Below are 22,967 nucleotides of genomic sequence, written 5' to 3'. Positions count from 1 at the left end.
TTCCAGTAAGAACAAGGCGTTTTCTGCCGTTGTCCAGGGGAAAATTACAAAGAGCCCAAGGCTTTGGTCTTAAATCACCACTGAGCAAAAACGGAGCAGATCCCAGTGCGTGGAGAAGCCAGCCGTCTGTGCAAGCATCGAGGAGGCCCCCGCCTGCCTGGGGGCCTGGAGCTCCGAGGGCTTCCCATCAGGTGCTGAGAAATAACTCCTCCCCATGGGAGTCAGGTCTGCCGACCAGCTTGCTGGTTGGAGCGTGTCATGTTTCATGAATAACAAGCCTGCCTCCCCCTCCCAGTCTGGCTGGACGCTTCACTGTGCGAGAAATGTCGTCTTATTTGCTCACCAAGAAGGGAGAGGGGGCTTGGCTGGCCGAGCAATTCGGGCCAGTTGGACGGGCGCTGGAGCCTGACCTGGCGCTGAGCTAATGGACCGCAGAAAGGGCAAGGAGCTTTTTGCAATTTCCACTTAAACAGAGAGAGCCCACATGGAAGGGCACCTTTTGTTAACCCTCACCTGAGGATGTTTTCCATTAATTTTTTTATTTTTTTGTTGCTTATTTGTTCTTTAGATTCCACATATACATGAAATCACATGGTATTTGTTTTGGGGTGCGGTGCCAGGTGGGTACCAGACTTATCAGCAGGATCACTTTGCAAATTATATAAAGGTCTAACCACTATTCTGTATGCCTGAAACTAATATAATAAAATAATAATTAAAGTCCACCGTACTTGGGGAAAAAAATAAATTGTAAGTTGCACTTAGAGATAAAAGCATGGAAAGTTCTTAGCATAGGGCCTAGTATAGAGTAAATGTCCAGTGAATGGGAGCTGGTGATGGTTACATAATACATGGATGGCACCAGGTTATCAGACATGCACAGCTGTCTAGTCCTGTGTGTGTGTGTGGGGGGCGGGGAAGGGGCTGGACAAACTCCCCCAGGGCAAGTCTCTGCAGCCTCGCTACCAGCCTCAAGCACTGAGGCCCCAAGAAGGGACTGGGACTAGGCTTACCCACTTGGCTCTGTAATTTACTGGCTCTGCTAACTGCTGACATCAATTAGCCTCTCTGCACCTCCAGGGGCTCCTCTATAAAGTGGGGATTACGAGAGCTAATGCACAGGAACGCACCAGTCAAACCTAAGAGATGGGCACCGTGACCTTGAGAGACCTCCTGAAACCAGATGCCTTTTCACATCATACAAGAGTCTTCAAAGAATCCGTGCACTGAATGAAGGCCAGGTTATGTTCTTTATGGCAGGAAGATTTAGGATCATCTCCCCGCTTCTTTCCCTTTCACTGCAAAGCGGAACCAGCCGCACGGGTATCTGGATGGGGGTCATGCTCCTTAGCTCTTGCTATGCTAAGGCCAGAGTGGACGCCATCACTAACCTTGAACGAGTCAGCAGAGATGTTTTCAGGAAATGGCTTTCCCTTATACCCAGGGACAGGCCATGCAATTCATTTAGTCCCAGGGCGGAAGTGCGAGAGCCAGGGAGAGTGGCCCACAGCAGGCAAAGGGCTCTGCTTCCCCCGGCCCTGGCCCAAGCCGCATGTCTGGCTGGCCCTTTAGGCAGAGATCATCTGCCCACATCAACAAAAGCTCAAATGAGGTTTCTGAGTTAGGAGGTTCGGTAACCAAAGGACACAGACGGGGTGAGTGTAAGCAACAGAAATGATTTCCTCATGGTTCTGGAGGCCGTCAATCTAAGATCCAGGGCTGGTGTGGTGGCTCTCATTGAGGGCCCCCTTCCTGGCTCATGCAATGCAAAGCACGGAGGTCTGGAAAAAAAAAAATCTAAGCATGTCGCCAATTTCACAGAAATGACCTGGAGGCCCGGCTGGGAAAGACCTGGATTTACGAAGACTTCCGTGCACACCGGGGGTGGCCAGCCGGGGAAGCTTCCCACCACACAGGCTTTCCCAGCACACAGGCCGAGCTGTGGCGGCACCTGCTGGTGTACAAGGTATGGGAGACCAAAACACGAGCTGCCTCTGCAGTTGTTTATAGTCTGGGCTCACATCTAAAGCTGTTTCTCTTTGGCTGTTTCTTGACAGAGGAGCTGGTCAGGCTCCAGGGTTGGTCCCAGTATACCCCAACAGGGTAAGAGGGGGAATTGGAGCATGGGAAGGGGTCCATGTTATCACATACCCAGAGCTCATATGGGGAAGAAGAGGGAGAGGGAGAGAGAGAGCTAGAAGGAGAGGGAGAGGGAGAGAAAGAGAGCACACACCATTTCTCTGGTATCTCTTCTTCAAAGGGCACTAATCCCATCATGAGGTCCACACCCTCATGACCTCATCTAAACCTAATTATCCCCAATAGCTGTCCCTCCAAATACCATCACACTGTGGGGTAAGGCTTCAACACATGCACTTTGGAGGAACATAATTTAATCCATAGCAGGTTTGAAACTGATTCTTTGCACTTTGCAGACTATTCCCAGTACAGAAAACAAACATACAACACACACATCCACACAACCCTGTTTAGTTTTGAAGTGGCTTACTTTTTAAAATATTAGTTCTCTTAATTAAATATTAAATTTTAATCAAAATGTAATTGATTAAAATGAAATGAATATTTAATAAATAAATATTGCTTAAAAATTTTATCTACCTGACCCATGACACGTGGTATTTTCTAGCCTATGAAAAATTTTAATATCTATAGTATTTGTTAGATCAGTACCACTCCTTAGACTCCATTGAGTATAAATACTTGCATACACCAATAAATATGAATATAATTTATGTGTGGTGTGGTTTATCATAGGTAGGGGGAGAACCTAGGAACTGAAACATCGATTAATAGGAACTAAAAGAAATTATGGTACATTCAGCAAATAGAAAAACTATGCACAGTCCTTAAAAAGAAAGAAGAAAATACAACCTTATGTACCAATGTAGAGAGATACCTAACTTTTTGTTTTGAAGTAAAAAGCACATGTGACAATGAAAAAGGAGATGCATATACAGTGAGAAACATATAATTACATATGCGGAAAGAGGAAAGTCAAGAATATACTGCAAACTGGAGAAAGTGATGGGAGAGGCGATCTCATATATTGTTATATTTCAGTGGTATGCTGGTGAATGTTTAAATATTGGATTTCTGAAAAGAAAGAAAGAAAAGCCCTGATTTATAGTGTCTGCCAATTTCCATGGTGTAAATACTCCCACCATGGCAGATTTTAAGCTACTAATGCAATGTCACTGAACGGAGCTGTGAGAGATGTGCAGTAGCTCATCATTCCACAGAATTCCCACCATACAGATACAGCAGATGTAATAACCTTAAAAGTACTGATAATAGTAATGTGAGTAGGAAGTAATGAGTGTTAATAATTATCACTCATTACTTCTGCAAAGTTGTTAATAATTTATTAACTTTGTTTTTAAAATCATTTACTGGTAAGTTTATATAATTTGACTTTTAATAGTTGCCGTGCTTCATAATCAGATCTCACATTTCCTGAGAATTTAAAAATAGACTCTCACAAACCACAGCTCCTGAACGTCACTGCATTTCTAGACTACTTATCCTTTTACAAAAAATATGGATATGGATTGTTGTAAAAATATATTAATGTAGTCTGTCCCTGATATCAGCATGGTCGTCTCTGACCACCTCACTAGGTCTCCTACAGGTGCCAAGCCTGAGCAATTATACACTGAAGTCAATATTATTTTACTAGGAGCCCAGTGCATGTAGATTTGTGCATGGGGGGTGGGTCCCTCAGCCTGACCTGCACCCTCTCCAATCTGGAGTCTTCAGGGGAGCCCTCTCCAGTCCAGGAATTTCTGTTTGTCTTTGCAATCATATGAGTGAATTGTCTGAGACCCCAACCCAGTTTGGTTTGTTACTCATATAATAATAGAGGCTTTTTTTTTTCTTTGCTTCATTGGTGGAGATTTCCTGGAAATTTTAGGATATCTACCCTTTAATTTTTCCTAGACACTCTGATTTTACTTGTCTCTCACCTTTGCTTTCCTTCCGTCTCCTACTGCAACAATAACTTGCTCAAGGCTCACTTTGCTCTGGTGTCTAGGAGATCCGTCTGCCACCGGAACTACTATTCCCAGAATTCCTCGTGCTTCTCTCGAACTTAGTTTTTCCCTTCCTGCTCTGTCTCCATCCCAAGGCCTCCCACTCTGCCAAGTCCTCAAAGCCGCCAGCTATCCTTCTCTGCTCTCCATCTGGGGGCTTGGGGAGCCAAATTCCCCAAGTTGTTTCACTCTCCAATGGCTCTCCTGCTCTGCTCTCTGCCTGCTGCCTGTGTATGCAAATTAACCTGCCATCTTTGTCAGGTTAATTTGCAAACTCATCCTGATTGGCTGGTGAGTGTAGTGGAGGTATGGTTAATTTACATGTTTCTCTTTTATTATATAGGATAGTAAACTAGAGTCCCAGTATATGAAATTCATGCACAGGATATGGGTCCCCTCAGTCCAGCCTGCACCCTCTCCAATCCGGGACATCCCTCTCACAGTCTGGGACTGCTGGCTCCTAACTGCTCACCTGCCTGCCTGCCTGACCAACCCTAACTGTCGCGCTCCCCCCTCCACCAGCCTGAAAACCCCTAACTGCCCCCCCCCCCGCTCCCCTCCCCCCCTGCCTGGTTGTCCCCAACTGACCCCCTGTTGGCCTGGTTGCCTTCAACTGTCTCCCCACTCCGGCCTGATCACCACAGGTAGCCTGATGTTCAGTCATTTGGTCATCCCTCACTAAATGCCTCCCAGCCTGGTTTGCCCCATGCAGCCTGCTATTCAGTCATTTGTTCATCCCTCACTAACCTCTCTGCCAGTCTGGTCACCCCCACAGCCTGCTGTTCAATTGTTTGGTTGTCCCCCACTAACCCCCTGGCCTTGTCACCCATGCAGTCTGATGTTTGGTCGTTACTGTTACTATGATGGCGTCCGAGACAATTTGCACATTCTTCTATTATTAGTATAGACTAGAGGCCTGGTGTATAACATTTGTGCATAGGTAGGGCCTTAGGCCTGGCCAGCAATCAGGGCTGATCAGAGCCTTTCAGCTGCCAGCCAGGGCCTTCCTTTGTTCGGTGCCATCCCCTGGGGGTCAGCACACATTGTAGTGAGTGACTGACCACCTGGTCTCCCAGTTGAACTCCGGAGGGGACACTCTGCATATTAGCCTTTTATATATATAGATTAATTTCCTTTAATTTCTTCTTTATATTATAGTCAGGCCACTAGATTGATTTTTTTGAAAATTATATATGTATTGTAGATCATGTAATAATACAGGTCATCTATGTATTTTATCCCAGGATTGTAAAAGAGGCGTTCAAACATGTTACAAAAAAGGGACATGGCCACTGGATAAACAAGGCATTTTCGTTATTTTTGTGCATGACCCTGAGCAGAGAACTAAAATGGGGTCAAATAAAATGATGCAAAGATTGGCCTGAATCAGATAAAACTCACCAGAGATAAATAGAAAGCCTGTGCTTCAGGCGCAATAAATCTCCTACCAACGTCTAGAATGGGGACCCTTTGGCCGAATCGTCATTCATGGGGCTTTTCAGTTGAACTCAAGTCCAATTGGAACTTGATGTGCAAACGGCAATAAAAGTCTACACGTTCGCACGCATCGGAGCCATGGAGGGGACGTGTTTAACAGAACAGCTGCCTGGCCTCATCGCTAGAGGTTCAGATCCACGCTTTCTGCGTGAGGGCCTGAACGCTGATGTTACAAACAGGCGCTCTGATTCAGAGAAGTGGCACCACTGTCTAGAAGGAGGCTCAGACCCCTGACCGTTTGACAATGTCCAGGTCAGAGGCTCACCCTCAAAAAGAGACACTGGAATTTGGCAACTTGCCCACCGTGGTGCCTAAAAGGTCCGGCGTGGTGCACCGAGCAGAGAGGCCCTGGGAGGGCTGGCTGGAAGGCAAGACAGAGCAGACTCCTGGACCTTCTGCTCTGAAAACCTCCTGGATGCTTCTCCCAGGGCAGGTTCCTTGCCAAGCCCTGGCGAGACCCTTCAAGGGCAGAGTGGAGGATTCTGCATCTTCAAAAAGGATTCTTGACCCTGAAACCATGCAAGTTCACGCTGGGAAGTTTTAGCTCATCATTAACACGGCAGGCCCCTTACTTATCCGTCCACTGTCTGAGCTTTCGCTTGCAGCTTATGAGATAGGGATAAGAATAGCACCTGCCTCCTGGGGTGAGTGTGCGGATCAAATGAGATTAACACCTAGAAAGCACCTGGCACCGGGCCTGGCCGGGGCCCAGCTGGTGTGCAGGGCACTGCCCTCACCATTAACAAAGGACTGCAGTCCTCCCACACTGGCTACAGGGAGCCGCTACTCTGAGCCTCGTGGGTCCCCTCCGATCTCCACTCCTCTCAGGGACTCCCCAGAATTCCTCACCCCCTGTAACTCCAGGGTTAACCCAGCACAGCATGGGGATCTCCAGAAGGTAGAGGAAGGGCAGGTGGTGAAAATTCAGGCTATCACTAACCCTGGGAGGTGTTAGGGGAAAATGAGACAGGAAGGCGTGCGTGGTTATTGTGGCAAATGTCAGCAAAGGCACATCCCTCACGTGGAAGGATGGCCTTCTAACTGCCACCTCTGCTGATCAGGACATCAGCTCTGGACCTTTCTTTCCTCGCCCTACTCCCGTGTTGACCCCGACTCTGACCCCATCTCTGACCTCTCACCTCTGGAAGCTTGATTCTCCTCCTTTTTCTTTTGGCCTCTGGGATCCTGTGTTTGACCTCTCCAGAGTTGGACCCTGGGCTCTCAGAGTGACCTCTTTGGTCCTCCTCACTAGAGCCTCAAGGACAGTTTCACCCAGCACCTCCAGGTGGCGCCATCCCCCGACGACACAGGTCCCAACCCAGGACAGCTGGTCTCAGAGGCCAGGCCCCAGCTGGCCTGTCCCACCCGACTGGTTCCTGAGCTCCAAGTTCTAGTCTCGGCACAGGTCCCGGGTCTACCTCCTCTGAGAACAGGGACCCAAAGCAGTGGCAGGGGAGGAGGCAGAAGGATCCAGAGTGTTTCAAAGACAGACACTGGCAGGATCTGAGCCAGGCTTCCTGGATTACATGCTCCATGAGGTACCAGGCTGTGTCTAGCACCCACAGTGCTGGGCCTAGTGCACAGGAAACACTCAACAGACAGCAAGTGGACAAAGAATGAATGAGAGCAAGAACGATACTATTAACAGATGAAAGAGAAGAGGAGACGCAAGTTGGGGACTAGCAACAGGGGAGATGAATGGGCTTGATTTCAGACACATGGTGTGTGACAGCTGTGGCGTTCCTAGGCACCCATTACCTAATATTCCTGCCTTTCTTCCTCCAGGCCTGTGGCCAGAGCACACCCTGTGAAGGTGGGCATGGTCATATGACATGCTGTAGCCAACGACATATCAGCAGAAAGTATATCACATATGACCAGATATTGGCTTTCAGAGCCAATGGGTCACCTGCTACTTTGCTCCCTGTGCCAGCTAGTCCCCATCCAGGTGAACCCCGAATGCTGACGGTGGCACCGGTCCCACCTACCTAACATGGACATGGCCGTGAGCAAGGAAAACAGGGTTCTGTTATGTGAAGAAACTGAGACGCTGAGCTGGTCACTGCAGAGTGCTCTCTGGTTTATAGCAACGGAGTCAAGGCACCCACAGGGCATCTCATAAAGGTCCAGCATCTGCCCTGAAGGTCAGGGGCTTTGTGGTGAGGCTCCCACGGACACCATGGTCCCACAGCTACTTGGCCTCTAGGGGCAGCACCGAGAAAGGGCTGGAAGGCTGCCAGGCCACGAGGTGGCTTCGCCTGTGCTGTGGCTCACCTCTTCTCCCCCAGGAGGGAGCAGGAGTCCTCACCTCGCCCTTTGTAACCCCGCCCCTCCCCGCCCCGCCCCTCATGACCTACCTGTATTGTAGCCTCTTCCAAGGGCCGGCCAAGGGCGGTGATTCTTCCACAGGTTCCCCAGGTACCAGTCGCTCTGGTTCTCCACCAAGCCCAGGACCTGCTGGCCTGTGAGGGACAGAGAACGCAAAGGTCTTCAAAGAGGCCGAGCCGTGGGTCAGCGACTGCTGAACAGGAAGCAGAGTGACGGCAAATCGTGGCGGGAGCTTTCATTACTCGGAGTTTTTATCAGCTGCCAGGCTCTGACCTAAGTGGTTGACTTGTGTTAACCTATTGAATTCTCACACGCAGGCAGCCCATCTGTTTTTCGTATCCCCATTTTTTGGAGGGAAAATGGAGGCTGCCCAGAGCTGCTAGTTAAGTTGCCCAAGGCCACACAGTTAATATGCAAAAAACAAAAAAACAAAACAAAAAAAACCCCAGAATCCCAGACCATCCAACCATCTATCCATCCATGCATCCATCCATCCATCCTTTACCTCTTGCAACACATAGTTACCGACATACTATGCTGCAAGCGTTCTGGTCCTAATGTGTCCCATTCTATACTAACTCGCTGGCCTGGGCCTGGGTGGGGATCATTTCCTCACATCAGAGGAAGAAGCGAGCTTGTTGAATGAGACGGGACACACGGAGCAGAGCCACCTCTTGGCCACCTTCTCACCGTGATTTTACTCTCACCGTTTGCCAGCTTCATGCTGATGTGGCATCAACTCAGGAGTGTTTGATGCAGGAACAAGTGCTTCTCTTCCCCAGAGCAAATCCCTGAGCCTTTTAAGTAGGGTCCATCAGGCCTCAGACCCAACTGCCTTCCACGGACCACCTCATCGTGCGTGCCAAGGTGTTTTCTCAGAATCAACACCATTTTACAGACTCGGAAACTGAGGCTCACGTGGGCCGAGGTTTGAACAGTTAGTGATAGAACCGGAATCTACTTCTCTACTTGCCTGACACCCAAGGTTTATAACAGAAATTATAAATCCATATCATTTTTGGTATTACTGTTGGTAATCCTCACCCGAGGATATTTTTTCATTGATTTTTAGGGAGCGTGGAAGGGAGGGAGAGAGTCAGAGAGAAACATCGATGTGAGAGAGACATATGGGTTGGTTGTCCCTGCCTCCCCCCAAGGCCTGACCAGGGTTGGGGATCGAGCCTGCAACCGAGGTATGTGACTTTTACCGGAATCGAACCCGGGACCTTTTAGTCTGTAGGCAGACATTCAATCCAGTGAACCAAACTGGGTAAGGCATAAATCCACACCATATACAAAGAGAAACAGAGGCTTAGGAAGCCTAAATTAGGGCTGAAGGTCTAATAAGCACTGTCTTCTACAGCTAACGAAGGCCTCCCGGAATTAACATCCTTACGCTGTTGGCCGACCTGAGGAATAGACCTTCCTGATCGCACGGAACACCCCTCCCCGCTCTGGTAGGAGAGCAGCGGCTCCCCCGGAACACGGCGCTGGGTGATAGAGAGCCTCCTCAGTGAGGTGACAGCTCCCTGAAACAATGCCGTGTGGGTTTGCTGTAATTTATTTGATCAATTTATCGAGCTCCTATCTAAATCAACACCCCGGCACAAATACATAAATTAGAGGCAGGGAAACGTACTATCAGCCACTTTGTCATTCCGCATGCTCACATTCAAAACTTGTAGGATCCCCCAGAAACACTCTGCACCAATCCAGGAGGCCGAGGGCCCTCCATCCCACACGCAACGGGCCTGGGAGGCCGGTGCGGAACACTCAGATCTGGAGAGCACGGCGCCCTCGGCGGAGCGAGCTGGGTGCCCAGTCCTTACGCTGTGACCTCACCAGAGAGCCCAGAGGCTGTGGCACAGGCAATGTGGGGTCCTTGAAGAGCTGGCTCATAATTCCTGGTGTCCCTGGGTTGATGCTACAATTTTGGGGGGGGGAGGGGATGATGAAGGTGCCATGTGCTCAGAAAGTGCACATCGGCACTGACAACGTGCACATTGGCACTGACAATGCCTAGAAAGCAGTAAAATGTTCAGTAGGTATTGACTCTTATCAACCCACCCAGAATTCCCGGCTTATATCCTGCTCCGTCTGCGTGGCTTCAGTCTTGGGCAGCCTCAGCCATCCCCTCCCTCCCTTAGCTGGCATGATCCCTACGCCACCTCACTGGTTCAGTTGACTATCGATTGGGAGTTTGCTGTGTCAGACACGGCACAAAATACTAAGGAATCCAGACAAATAAATATAGCCCTTGCTCTGCAGGCAGCTGGAAGAGGAGACATGAACAATTATGAAGCTGAGCGGTACCTGCGGTGACAGACACATGGAGAGGCTGGAGGAGGGGAGGGCCTGGATGACTGAGTCCGTGGGGGAAGGTGGGTGATGCCCGTTCTGCATCTTGGCCACAGTCACCTATCACCTCTCGTCCTGAGTTGCCCTTCCCCTTCACACAGACTTCCTAACTCCCAAGATTCCCCTAAAACTTTTCTGATAATAGTGCTGTCTCGGTGGAGAGTCCCTCGGTCCTCCTTCCGCCTCCCACCCCCACCCCAGTTACAGCGCAGATGGGACAGGTCCTCTCTCACAGCTCCGCCACATCCCAGCTCATCAGCCACGTGGCAGCCACAACCCAGTCTGCAGAGGTCTGTGTCTACACCTCAACCTGGATGATGCAGACACACCCTGGGCCTGACAGCCACCCAGAGGCAGCCTCTTGGGGAGAGGACCCAGGTTCCTGTGAGCTGCCTCCCTCCCCCTGCCTCTCAGCATCCTCACCATCATCTCATCTTCTCGGGAATCATTACAACAAAGCACCGTGACTAACAGGAAAGGCTCTGTCATTGTTCTCCGAGCGGCCCTGCGGTTATGATGAAGTGCACTGCTATCCGGATTCCTTACTCCAGGCGCAAGTTAACTTATGAAAATGAAGCTGTCTTCTTTGCTTATTCATACATCACCACTAACAGCCAGACAAGAGCGAACAAGCTTGCTATTCTGCTGGGCCCTGGTGTCATTGTCACCAGCCAGCAGACGGATGGCTCCAGGCTGGGGACTCCCCTCCTCCTCCTCCTCTTCCTCCTCCCTCAGCTCTGGCTCCCAGCAGGGCTCCTGCGGGTCGGAGGTGAGGCCCAGGAGGAGGGATCTGTGAAGCTTCCATGTGGCATACGAGGCGTGCAAAGGGCAGGCGGCGCATTCGCAGGCCAGGTAGGAGGAAGGCAGTGTCGCCCATCAGAAAAAGGGTGTTTAATCCCAACAAAAGAGGGTTCTGGACCCCGTTCTGTATGGCTTGACCCAGGTATATAGCCTCCCTGAGCCTCAATGTCCTTATTGCAGAGGTGAGGGCAGAAATGATCGCCTTCCCCCCACTAAAGGGGGCGGGACCAAATGAGATAACATAGGCGGTGCCTGGCTCACAGTAGATGTCCCACTAAAGGTGTTTCTCTTCTTTCTTTGTTGGTTATTGTTCTAATGTCGTCCCATTCAAGTGCTGGGAAATGGGGAGTCCTTATGGCGGATCAAATTTAGGTTTTTAAAAAATATTTTTTTTATTGATTTCAGGAAGGAAGGGAGAGGAAGAAAGAGATAGAAACATCAATGATGAGAGAGAACCATTGATTGGCTGCCTCCTGCATGCCCCCTACTGGGGATCGTGTGCCCTTGGCCAGAATCAAACCCAGTCCATAGGCTGATGCTCTTTCCACTGAGCCCAACCAGCTAGGGCTGAGTGGATTGTTTAATGAAAAACAAATATCATCTAAAAATCACCATTCCAGCCCACTGAACTGGTGGAGTGTGTCAAAATGAGGTGGAGGTGGATGCACCATAGGCAACCCCTCCAGGTGAACACCAGGAGCAGGTAGTTGTAGGGATGCTTCCAGAGCTGTCGCCTTTCTCCCACCCCCAGGTCCCAGGTGCAGAGAGAGAGACTGCCAATCACGACTGCCCATCAAATCAGCTGTGCCTACACTGGCAGGTGGGTATTAAAGTGTTATACCCAGGGGCTGTCCTGACCATCAGCAAAGACAGCAAGGATGCCCTTCCAACCTCATATTTATTGTAATCAGCTGCTTATTTATTGTATTTATTGTAATCACCTGCTTTAACACAGAAAGGCTTTAACGGTATCATTCAACGCATGCCTGAGGGCAGGGTGGCTATCATAAGGGCACCATGTAGTATCACAGGACCATTCACTAAACATCCTGAAAGAATCGCCCCCCCCTGGCGCCCCAGGCTGGTGGGTGCTGGATCACAAAACATCTCTGGAGAAGATGCAACACGAAAGGGTACATTTCCACAGCTCTGAATGGGCTGAAAAAGCCTGTTCCTGAACTTGCACTTCTCACAGTTCCTCTGGGGCCGCGGAAGCTCCTAGGAGCTGTGAAGGTCTCAGTGATTATTCTGGAGCTGCTCATTGCACAGAGGACGCCCTTCAAGGGGAGCAGAGACTGAGGAACACACACCATCAGGGAAGTGCTGGGCCCCACTGCTCCGGTTTCTCCTACGTGGCCCTCTTCTCCCCTAGACGTAAGGATGACTCTCACCTAGTTTTACAGTGGATGCAATCTCGGGTCAATGTTAGTCCCTCCGGCCCTCCTCTGCAGAAGGGTACAGGCAGCTGTGTCAGACCTGGGACTCATAACCAGGTTTGTGTGTCCCAAGTTCACATGGCATGCCCCAGAGATGGAGTCCAGGTGTTCTGGCTAAGCAGGTCCCTTCACCCATCGTTTTGTTTCCTGGGGTTTCAGTTACTTGATGAGGTAAGTGCACCCACTGCTCAGCCTGCCTGGATTTCATCTGGAGATAAATACCCACCCTGGCCGACCTCCATAGCTGAGGGTCAATCCCTTCGGCGAGGAATCACAATCTGTGTCACTCAAGAAGGTGGAATTAGGTTGAATGAGTGAAGATGAAAGGAAGATAGATTTGGGCTTGTGAGGAGCCAGACCTGAAGTCGCCATGAGAGTTCACCGACACAGAAATGAGCTGCCTTCCTGGGGAAGCTTGGGATTGTTCAATCAGCGCTGGGATTGTTCTGGAAGAGGCTGCACATCTCAGCAGGTGTTCCCCGAGGCCCCAATGAGCACCAGGCTCAGTGCCAACTGCTGGAGACACAGCAGCGAAGGGAGCAGAGCTGGGCCCCGCCTCCTGGATTCCATCTCTCTCCAGGGAGCTTCTCAAATGGTTTGGCCACCGACCTTGCAGGCAGCGCCCCAAACTGAAGCGGATCCTCCCAGGATCAGGCCTGGGGATTCTTCTTTGCAAAGGAACCCCCACTAATTCTGACGCCCAGCGGGGTGGAGATCTGGGAAGTGGAGGTCACCAGTGAGGAAGGGCAGGGAGGAAGTTCAAACCAGAGATGCTAACTCATAAAGGATTATCGCCCATGCGACTTCCATTCTTCAAGACTCCCTGTCATCCTCCGCTCAACACACGCATTGAATATAGATGGGAGCCAAGCTCCATGGTGGGCTGCTGGGATGCAATGAGGAATGAACCCTGAGGTGGCCCCTGCCCTTGGTGAAGCTTGTGGTCTCGTAGAAATTAGTCAGCTAGGACTGTTGTAACAAGCATTACAGGCACAGACCAGGGTGGGGGTGGGGGTGGAGGTGGGGCGGAGAGGCCCTGAAACATCAGAAATACATCTTCTCTCTGTTCTGACGAGTCTGAGATCAAGGTGCTGGCCGGGTTGCTTCTGCTGAGGCCTCTCTTGGTTTGTAGATGCTGTCTTCTCTTCATGTCTCCCCATGGTCTTCCCACTGTCTCAATCTGTGTCCTAATCTCCTCTTCTTCCGAGTCCACCAGTCATATCAGCTGAGGGCCCATCCTAATGATCTCAATGTATCTTAATCTTTCTAAAGACCCCATCACCAAATACGCATTCTGAGGTGTTGAGGATTTGGACTTCAGTCGATGAACGTAGGGGATGTGAATCAGCCATTGACGCAGGGCTAGGCCATGACAGTGGCATTCCTGGGTGTGGAATGTGACCTGAAAGGGCTGGGAGGAAGATGTCAAGCGTGACAGCAGGGTCCAGGCAAGGGGAGGCCAGCCAAGGAGGCTGCCTGAAGACGTGAGGGTAAACTGGGATCTGACAGAAGACGGGAAGAGTGTGAGGGCAGGGGGAACAGAGTGTGCTAACAGAGTGGGAAGCGTGAGAAGGATGAGGCCCGTGATGTCACAGAAAGACTATATCCGGTCCCACCCCCGGCCAGAGTTCCTGAAGTCACTGAGTTTTCTGATTTGTAAGAGCACCTTCTGCCCTAACGAGGAAGCTCTGGGCAGAACCCCAGGCAGCTTCAGAAGGGCCTGGTGGTGAGGAAAGCCAAGCCTGGATGAGAAGCTGGAGTGTTCACCCAGGCCCCACTCTTAGGGGTGAGGAGAGAGGGGAGAGGGACTGGAGACAGAGTTCACCAGCAATGGCCAACCATGACAAAGCCTGAAGACAGGTTTCACCTGAACAACGAAGACAACTAAACAACAGCTTGGAGGGGCCCTGACATGAACACATGAAGGATCTGGGAGGTGGGGGCCCTGGATGACTAATTTCTACGAGGCCCCAAGCTCCACCGAGGACAGGGGCCACCTCAGGGTTCATTCCACACATCCCTTCGCCGCCACCCTTATGAGTCTCTTCCATCTGATCCCTGCGTTTTATCCTTTATAAATAAGCCACTAACAGCAAGTAAAAGTACTTCCCCCAGTTCTATGAGATGATCTAGCAAATTACCTACCTGAGGAGGGATGCTGGGGAAACACCTAACTTTATAGCCAAGTCGAACAGAATTGTGGGTAACCTGCAAGTCTTGTGGAATTGAGCCATTAAAGCCTGTGCTGCCTGCACCAACTCCAGGCAGCAGGTTGAAATGAAATCTGAGGACTGGAGATTTGCTTAGTATCAGGAGGAAAAAAACACAGACCAAGGAGAGGATGGAGGGCAGATGAGGCTGAAGCTTAATCCTGTGGTCAGCCTTGAAGGTTACTATACTTATAGTACTATACTTATAGTAACAGGGAAGAAACCCGAGGCCCAGAGATGCCATGGACAGCACAGTTTTGCACAGCCACGTAATGAAATGATAGAGCTGGGATTCCAGTCCCACCCCAAAGCCCAGGGCTGGTTTTCTGGGAGCAAAGATACTAGGAGAAGAGAGGAGATTAAAAGAGGTTTATTATTGTTATTTTCTTAATCCTCACCCAAGGATATGTTTTTCCCTCGATTTCTAGAGAGTGGGAGGAGAGAGAAAGAGAAACAAGGACACGGGAGAAACACATTGATTGGCTGCCTACCAGGGCTGGGGAACCTGCAAACAAGGTACCTGCCCTTGACCAGGAATGGAACCTGTGATCCTTTGGTCCACAGGCTGACTCTCTAACCCACATGTGTCAAACACAAGGCCCGTGGGCCAAATCCGTCCCGCCAGGCCTTGCAATGTGGCCCGCACTGCGCTGTCGCTGCGTTTCCATCACAATGACAGTTTATGACTGTTCAGTAAACCATTCGGCCCGCGATTTAGGTTGGATTTTAGATTTTGGCCCCTTCTCTGATTGAGTTCGACACCCCTACTAACCACTGACCAAGTTGGCCAGGGCTAAAAGAAGTTTTATATACCTAAAGGTGTGAGAGGTGGCACAGAGAAGTGATCCGATTCTGAGAACTGATGCATGGCTGGTTTATTAATTTAGACAAATTACCTGTCTTCTGGGGCATTTCATTGCCCATTTATAATCAATCAACAGATAACCAAGTGCAGGCAAAAAGGGAGGTCATATTGCTCAACGAATATGCAAGCACTGGGCACTGTGTTGGACACTGGGTGACACGCCCATACATAAGATGGTTCACTCTCTCAGGAAGACAGTGGTTTTAACAGGAGACAAAGCACATGACCAAACAGATAGACTGAGACCTGTGGTATAATGGGGGCATGCTAAGAAAGAGCAGAATTCAAGACGTCAGAACACCATACAAATACAAGGTACTGCACATGGATGACCTGGCAGGGTGGCTCTTTGTCCTATACATGGAAAGGTTGCCGGTTCCACTCCTGGTCAGGGCACATACCCCGGTTGTGGGTTTGATCCCTGGTCCAGGCTCATGCAGGAGCCAACTGATGGATGTTTTACTCTCACATCTATGTTCCTCTCTCTCTCTCTCTCTCTCTCTCTCTCTCTCTCTCTCTCTTTCCCTTCCTCCCTCTCTCTCTCTCTAAAAAGAAAAAAAAAATCAAGTACATGTCCTCAGATGACGATATATATATATATATATATATATATATATATATATATATATATATATATATATTACACCCAGAAAACACCTTAGAAATCATCTAGTGCAAGCTCTCCATGGTATAATGGTTGGGGATGAGCTACAAGGGGAGGTGACATTCTCAAGGTCACACAGCTGAGTGGAGACCAGAATCCTTGGTTGTTAACAAAACTGTGGTTCTAACCACTCAGTATCAACCTGAAAGTAAAGGCCACTGAAATGAGAGCTGGAATGGGGTGTAAGGATGGACCCTCGCTTCCTGCAGGCCCTGACAGCAGGCTTTTCTCACCTACACCCCCAAAGGCTGAACGGCAAACACACCACACACATCACAGGGGAAATGCTGCTGTGTTCTGCTGGTGAAGCCACTCTCTTTGAGCCAGCTCGCCACTGTCCTAGCTAGGTCCTCTCTTGGCAAGCCAAGGGCAATGTACCCATAACCGGCGGCTAATGGTCTGCTCTTGGCAGGGCACTAAATCACCAACAATGACAATGAACAAGACCTTGTCGCTTAATAGTGTCGATTTTCTTTCTGATGGAGACTACATGGAGGCTTCCAAGTTCAAGGTAGAAACTAATTTGGTCTGGCAAAGCCACAGAGATGGCTAGGCAGTGGTGGGAGATAGCTGTTGGGGGGGGGGGGGCCCGGGGGGGCGGCGTATTAAGGGGGAGGCATGTGTATGTAGATGACCACTAAGCAGTTATTTTTAACAGGGAGCTATCTAAATGTGCTCATCCATCCATTTGTTTGTTCATCCACTCACTCATTCCTCCAAAAGTTATTTATTGAGAAATGAGTATGTGCCAGGCCTTGCTCTTTCATCCCAGGGCAGCTAGACCATGAGGAGAGAAGTTGCCAAGTGGAGCTGAGAGATGCCATGAGAAGCAAAGTGCATGGTGAGAGAGTGGGTGATGGGATGGAGGGCTACAGAGAAGATGAAGGGGGGAAGGAAAGGCAGAGTTGAGGTGACGTTTGAGGAGGAAGAACGTTGTCCCTTGCTCTGAGGAGTGCCAGGGAAAGAAGAAAAAGTGGCAGATGAAGAGGAGGCTGTGGCGCTGAGGCCTTTGGGAAGGGGTCTGGGGGCGGCTCCTGCACCCCTGTCCCAGGTGAGCTGGCTGCATGAAAAAGCCAATGCCGCAAGCTTGATCTGGAGAAGGTCACTGATTTAGTATTGACTGGCCAGGGAAAGTCGCCCTGGGATGACCTTTGTTCCTCCTTAGGGCTCAAGGCTGCCTGAGAATGAACCGGGTCGGAGGGCGTCGGGCCACGCGGTGGATACGTCAGCATCACATTTTGGAGCCGTCAAAGGTGGGAAAGAAAGCCCATCCTGGATGGAGAAGCAGAACTGCATAAAAACAATTCACCCCCTCAGCTTGGGTTTAGAAGTTCAAGTGAGAAGCCCTTGAAGATGGCTACAGCTTTCTCAATCTCATTTCTTACCCAACCTGATTATCATCTCAATGAGCTCAAGTCCAGAGTGCCCCAGTGCTCCTTTTACCAGGTGAGGTCACAGGGAGAAGATGGCCATCTGTGGACCAGGAAGCAGGTCCCCAGCAGGTATCAAATCTGTTGGTACTTTGACCTTGGATTTCCTAGCCTCCATAACTGTGATACATAAATGCATTGTCTATAAGCCACCGGTCTACGGTCTTCTGTTATGGCAGCCCAAATGGACTAAGACACCGTACCAGTCCTGGACAGAGCAGTAAGAGCTACATAGTAAAGACTACCCGTGTGCTGGCAGAGGCCTTTCATCACCATAACACCGGACCAGCTCACCTCTCTCTTACATGGAGGGCCTGCTGGCAATCCTTGCTTTCTCCCCAGGAGAATTTTTGTACTGAGGGATGCACCAGCACACAGAACAAAGCTCAGCAGGAAACGGTCCCTAGTGTGGGGTCTACACCTCTGTTTCCACCCACCTGTGCCCAGGCCTGTTGATGCCATGTCCTGTTGTTGCCATTAAACATGCTAAGTAAAATATGTGAATTGACTCATTATGTGTGGGAAAAGAGAGGATTCCTCTGGAAACTGCATTGAATTCTTGGGAAAGATGTGATAACAGTGAATTACGAAAAGAAAAAAACAAACACTCAAAAGAAAGCACAGAAAAGCAGTAAACATCCATCTCTGTGCATGAACAACATCTTTAAATGCGAACTCTGCTTTAAATAACGAAAACTGGCAATAGCGTTCCGGGTGCAGGCGCTGTGAGAAAAATGAGACGCAGCTCTAATCGGCGGGCTCTAACTCAAAGCAAAGGCTGCGGCTCTGTCACACCCCCGTTTACAGCCATTCTCCTGTCGCCCCGCGGTGATTTGTGGTTGCATGTCCCCCTGTGTTATGGCCAGTCCTGAGGCAGTCTGAGCAATTACTACCGATGGTATTAGAAATAAGCAGCAAGGCACCTGAGCTCTAGGCCCGGCCCTGTGGTCCTGGACCTCCCCCTTCTTGAACATCTCCACCTCCCAACCCCAAAGGCCCCACCGAGTCCTGACAGCCCAGGATTCCATGGCTGTCAATCATCTCACGGCTGGATACCCTCCATCAGTACCCAGGTCTCCCATGGGATGTGAGGACCCTGACTGACCTCATTTGCTGAATCAATACTCCCCACTTGTGGGGGCACTTTCCATATTTCTTGGGACTTACCGTTGTCTTCATAGTTTTCAAATACAACGTTTTCAGGTTGTCTGTGATTTCAAAATTAATGTTTAATCCAAGCGTGGAATGCTCCTAACCTCATAAAGCCCTTTGTTTTGTTTTTCGGTTTTGTCCTGATGTTTTCCATTTCAATTAACTTTCTAGTGAAGTGTCCTTGAATGAAAGGCGTCAGAGAAACAGAAGAACCTGCTGCGAATGCAACCTGTGAGCCCACAAGAGATTCTAATTCCATTGCGTTTATGCAATCTCTGACTGCAGGTGACCCGTAACTCAGGTACAAGGTTCCTCGCGATGAATCGTTTTAAAGAGCCGCTACATGGGGGCAGCTGCTGCTCGGAGCCACCAGAACTCAACAAGCCGTCCAGCCACCTTTCTGCAGATTTGGCGAAATTTGCAGGTGAGAATCAAGAAGCCAAGAGGGGCTGGGAAGAAATACCGGGTACAAGAGAGCTGATCACGTCAAATAAATGTCCCCTACTTATAAACATGGGTAGAGCCCTAACTGGTTTGGCTCTGCAGATAGAGCATCAGCCTGCGGACTGAAAGGTCCCAGGTTCGATTCCAGTCAAGGGCATGTACCTTGGTTGCGGGCACATCCCCAGCAGGGGGTGTGCAGGAGGCAGCTGATCAAAGTTTCTCTCTCATTGATGTTTCTAACTCTCTATCCTTCTCCCTTACTCTCTGTAAAAATCAATAAAAAAATATTTTTTAAACATGGGTAGATGGAAGTGCCTGTGTCATTGTAAGCTGGGGAGCTTTGTAGGCACTGGTGCCATGGGGTGTGACCTTTGCCCTTCACGGACAGCCCCTTGTACAGCATCACGAAGAATTTAAAGACTCACATACCTAAGCAAGTACCTCCTAACCATCTTTGGGGATGCAATTTCCATTCTTAAATTCAATAAACATTTAATGGACAGCTATGAAGTGTAATGAATGGTTCTTATTAAATAAAAAATGAGTTAAGGTGTAATTGCTGACTTCAAACACATTCCAAATGAGCGCAGGAGACATTTATATGCACAGGAGACACAAGATGAAAACAAATGTTCCAGAAACGAAACTGAAGGAAGATCCCATGAAAATAGAGCAAAAAGAGTGATTCTCCGTGACTCAGGGGCCCAAGAGCAGCCGCAGTGAAGGCAGAGTTGGTGCTGGGTCTTAGAGGATGAATGAGATATTGGTGGGCAGTGTAGGAGGTGGACGGCCACTCAGGGTGAGGAGAGACTTGGAACAGAGCAATCCCAATAGGAACCTGCAGGGAGAAGGGCAGGCTGGTCACCCATTCCGAACAACACAATCCTGTTCTCCATCGGAGCCACTGGCCACCATGTGACTTTGCAGAATCCTTCATTCTCCGAGCTTCCATCTGTTCTTTGTCAAACCTGCTTGCAGGTCACTGTGAGGATCAGGGATAACGTATATAAGCTATCGAGCTTTGTGCCCGGTTCTTGGAGCTGTTCAATAAACACACTGTGGTTTTTCCCGTTATTGCGAGAAGCTGGGTGTGAGAAGCCGCACTGGGGTCAGTGTGCTGGCACAGAAGTCTGATCCGGACTTGGTTGCCAAGGTGAGGAGGCATCAAGTTTGCTGCATAGAAAAAGAACACGAAAACAGCTCCTTGTCCTATTTACCTCTTAGGGTTTTTAAGAACCAGGACAGCAAAAGCAAAAATAACAAAGACAAGTACCCAAGAGACAGTGCAGGATGTTTGCAATACTTTGCTTCATTTAAGGTTTTTCAGTATCTTAGAAGATAGACATTATTTCATTCCATGTAGCGGAAATGGAAACCGAGGCTCAGAGAAATGGAAGTCTCTTGCCTGTGATCATGCTGCTAACAGGTTGTGGGGCTGGGATTCAAACCTATGTCTTCCTGAACTGTTTAGCATCTCCCCTAAAATGGATTTAGAAATGTGGCCTACTGTGAAATTCTTTTTTTTTTTTATTCTCACCAGAAGATACATTTTCATTGATTTTTTTTTAAAGAGAGGAGAAGAGAGGAAAGGAGAGGAGAGGAGAGGAGAGGAGAGGAGAGGAGAGGAGAGGAGAGGAGAGGAGAGGAGAGGAGAGGAGAGGAAAGAGAGGACAAGAGAGGACAAGAGAGGAGAGAGAGGCCATCTTCCATTGCCTCTGCAACCGGGGTGTGTACCCTGACTGGGAATTGAACCTGCAACCCTTTGGTGCATGTGACGACCCTCCAACCAATCGAGCCACACCAGCCAGGGCTGTGAACGTCCTTTAGAAGCTGGTGGAGGTCGGGTCAAACAGAACTCTTTTGACATTACAGGATTTGGTACAGCTCTGGGTCAGGCAAAAGTGGGATCCTATCTCCTGAGAGTTGTCTCCAGCACAGAATCCCCCCTCGCTCAGCCAATAAAGCTGACTTTTTCTGATTTCTACGCCACACCTACCAGCTCAGCCATGTCCAACATGTTGGAAACCTTAAACTTATACAGTGCAGGTGGGTTCTTGCTCAGTGAGCTGGCCTAGTGGTGGCTCTGAGCCCAGGGGATGGGCAGGTGAGTGGAGGGGCATTCACAAGTGCTGAGGAACCGATACCACAGGCAGTCCAAGTCACATGATCTTGCTCCACACTCAGCAAGAAGGCTGCCTTCGGATATTTCCCAGGGGCCTTCGGACCCATGGATATTGTGCTGCTGTTGGGTGCTTACACACTATAAAACCAACTGTGGCAGTTAGAGCATGAGAATAAATTTTTTAAAGGGGGGAAAAGCAATTTCCTCCTCTATAAAGCCTTCTCCAACATCCTGGGCCATATCTTCATTATCATAATTTCCTCTTGGCGGTGGCAGGCATCAGGATCTCAGGGAGGGTTTAAGAAAATTCACGTACGTGGCCACCTCTCAGGAGAGACTAATTCGCTAAGTGTAGGTTAGACCAGGGAATTGTATTTCTAAAGAGCTCCCTAAGGACGTCAGTCGCTGACACAATGTGGGATAACATACCCAACAAGCAAACAGCAATCCCCTGGTAAAAAAACAAACACCTAAAAAGGCTGAGTCCAAGTAAAAAAGTGTGTACATATGCACTTGTGTGTGTGAGTGCACGTACTTAAGAGAAGAGATGAGTAAACAAAAATATAAAGCAAATCCCCATAGTAAAGAAATTGATAAAAAAACAAAACAAAAAAAAAACAACACAAAACACACAAATAGAAAGAGGTAAGCAGGCGACAGACAGTATCTGAATTAAAGAACCTGTCTATTGCCAATACCATTAAGCACTGGATGTAAAGAGCCAAACACAGGGAAAAGGAGACAGACTAGGACTATGCAGAAACAGCCAGGGGGCAAAGCATAAAGCCAGGATCCCCCCAAAGGCTCTCCCTTGATGAGTGAAATATTAAAAAGCCAACCCCTGCCCGAGAGGTAGGGAAACGTGTGGTATATGTACAATGAATTATTATTCAGCCACAAAAAGAGGAAAATCCTGCCATTTGAAACGACATAAATTGACCCTGACAGTACTAGGCTAAATGAAATAAGTTGGACAAAAGGACTAATACTGTATGATACCACTCATAAGTGTAATTTGAAGATGATGAACTCAGGGAAACAGAGGGAAGCATGATTGTTATCAAGGGTGGGAGTGGGGTAATGGGGAGGTGTTGGTAGAAAGGTATAAACTTTCAGTACTAAGAGGAATATGTTCTGGGGACCTAATGTATTACACAGTGATTATCCTATCTAATAAAGAGGGGATATGCTAATTGACCATCACACCTTCACAAAGATGGTGGCACCCACAGCCAATAAGGAGGGAATATACTAATTGAATGACATGCCTTCAAAGATGGCAGCACCCACAACCACAAGATGGCTGTGCCCAGTCCCCTCAGCCCCCCAGCTGCCCAGGGCTGACCTGAGGCACAGGTAAGCCTCAAATGTTGGCTGCCCAGCTGCCCAGGGCCGCCCCAGGCTCAGGTAACCAAGGCTCCCCGAGGTTTGCGCTGCCAGCAGTAGCAGCAGCAGAGGGGTGATGGGGGCATTGCCTTCCTGATTGCTGGGTCACCTCCTGTCCTTGAGGGCTTCTGGACTCTGAGAGGGGGCAGGCCGGGCTGAGGGGACACCCCCTTCCAGTGCATGAATTTTCATGCACTGGGCCTCTAGTAGTTAATAATACTATCT

At 49.3% G+C, this 22,967-nt stretch overlaps 1 protein-coding gene across 1 annotated transcript in view; it reads right to left on the bottom strand.

The window, feature by feature from the left end:
• LARGE1 (LARGE xylosyl- and glucuronyltransferase 1) overlaps positions 1–22,967 on the bottom strand; it is a 382,199-nt gene that overhangs the window by 62,826 nt on the left and 296,406 nt on the right. The window contains exon 7 of the mRNA XM_036455498.2: positions 7,904–8,008. Coding sequence (XP_036311391.1) covers positions 7,904–8,008 — 105 coding nt within the window. The remainder of the gene's footprint in view (positions 1–7,903; positions 8,009–22,967) is intronic.

Source organism: Pipistrellus kuhlii, unplaced genomic scaffold (genome assembly GCF_014108245.1).
Source record: "Pipistrellus kuhlii isolate mPipKuh1 unplaced genomic scaffold, mPipKuh1.p scaffold_m20_p_3, whole genome shotgun sequence".
NCBI classification, from domain to species: domain Eukaryota; kingdom Metazoa; phylum Chordata; class Mammalia; order Chiroptera; family Vespertilionidae; genus Pipistrellus; species Pipistrellus kuhlii.
Note: the sequence above shows the minus strand (reverse complement) of the source record. Positions and strands in the feature narration are given on the sequence as shown.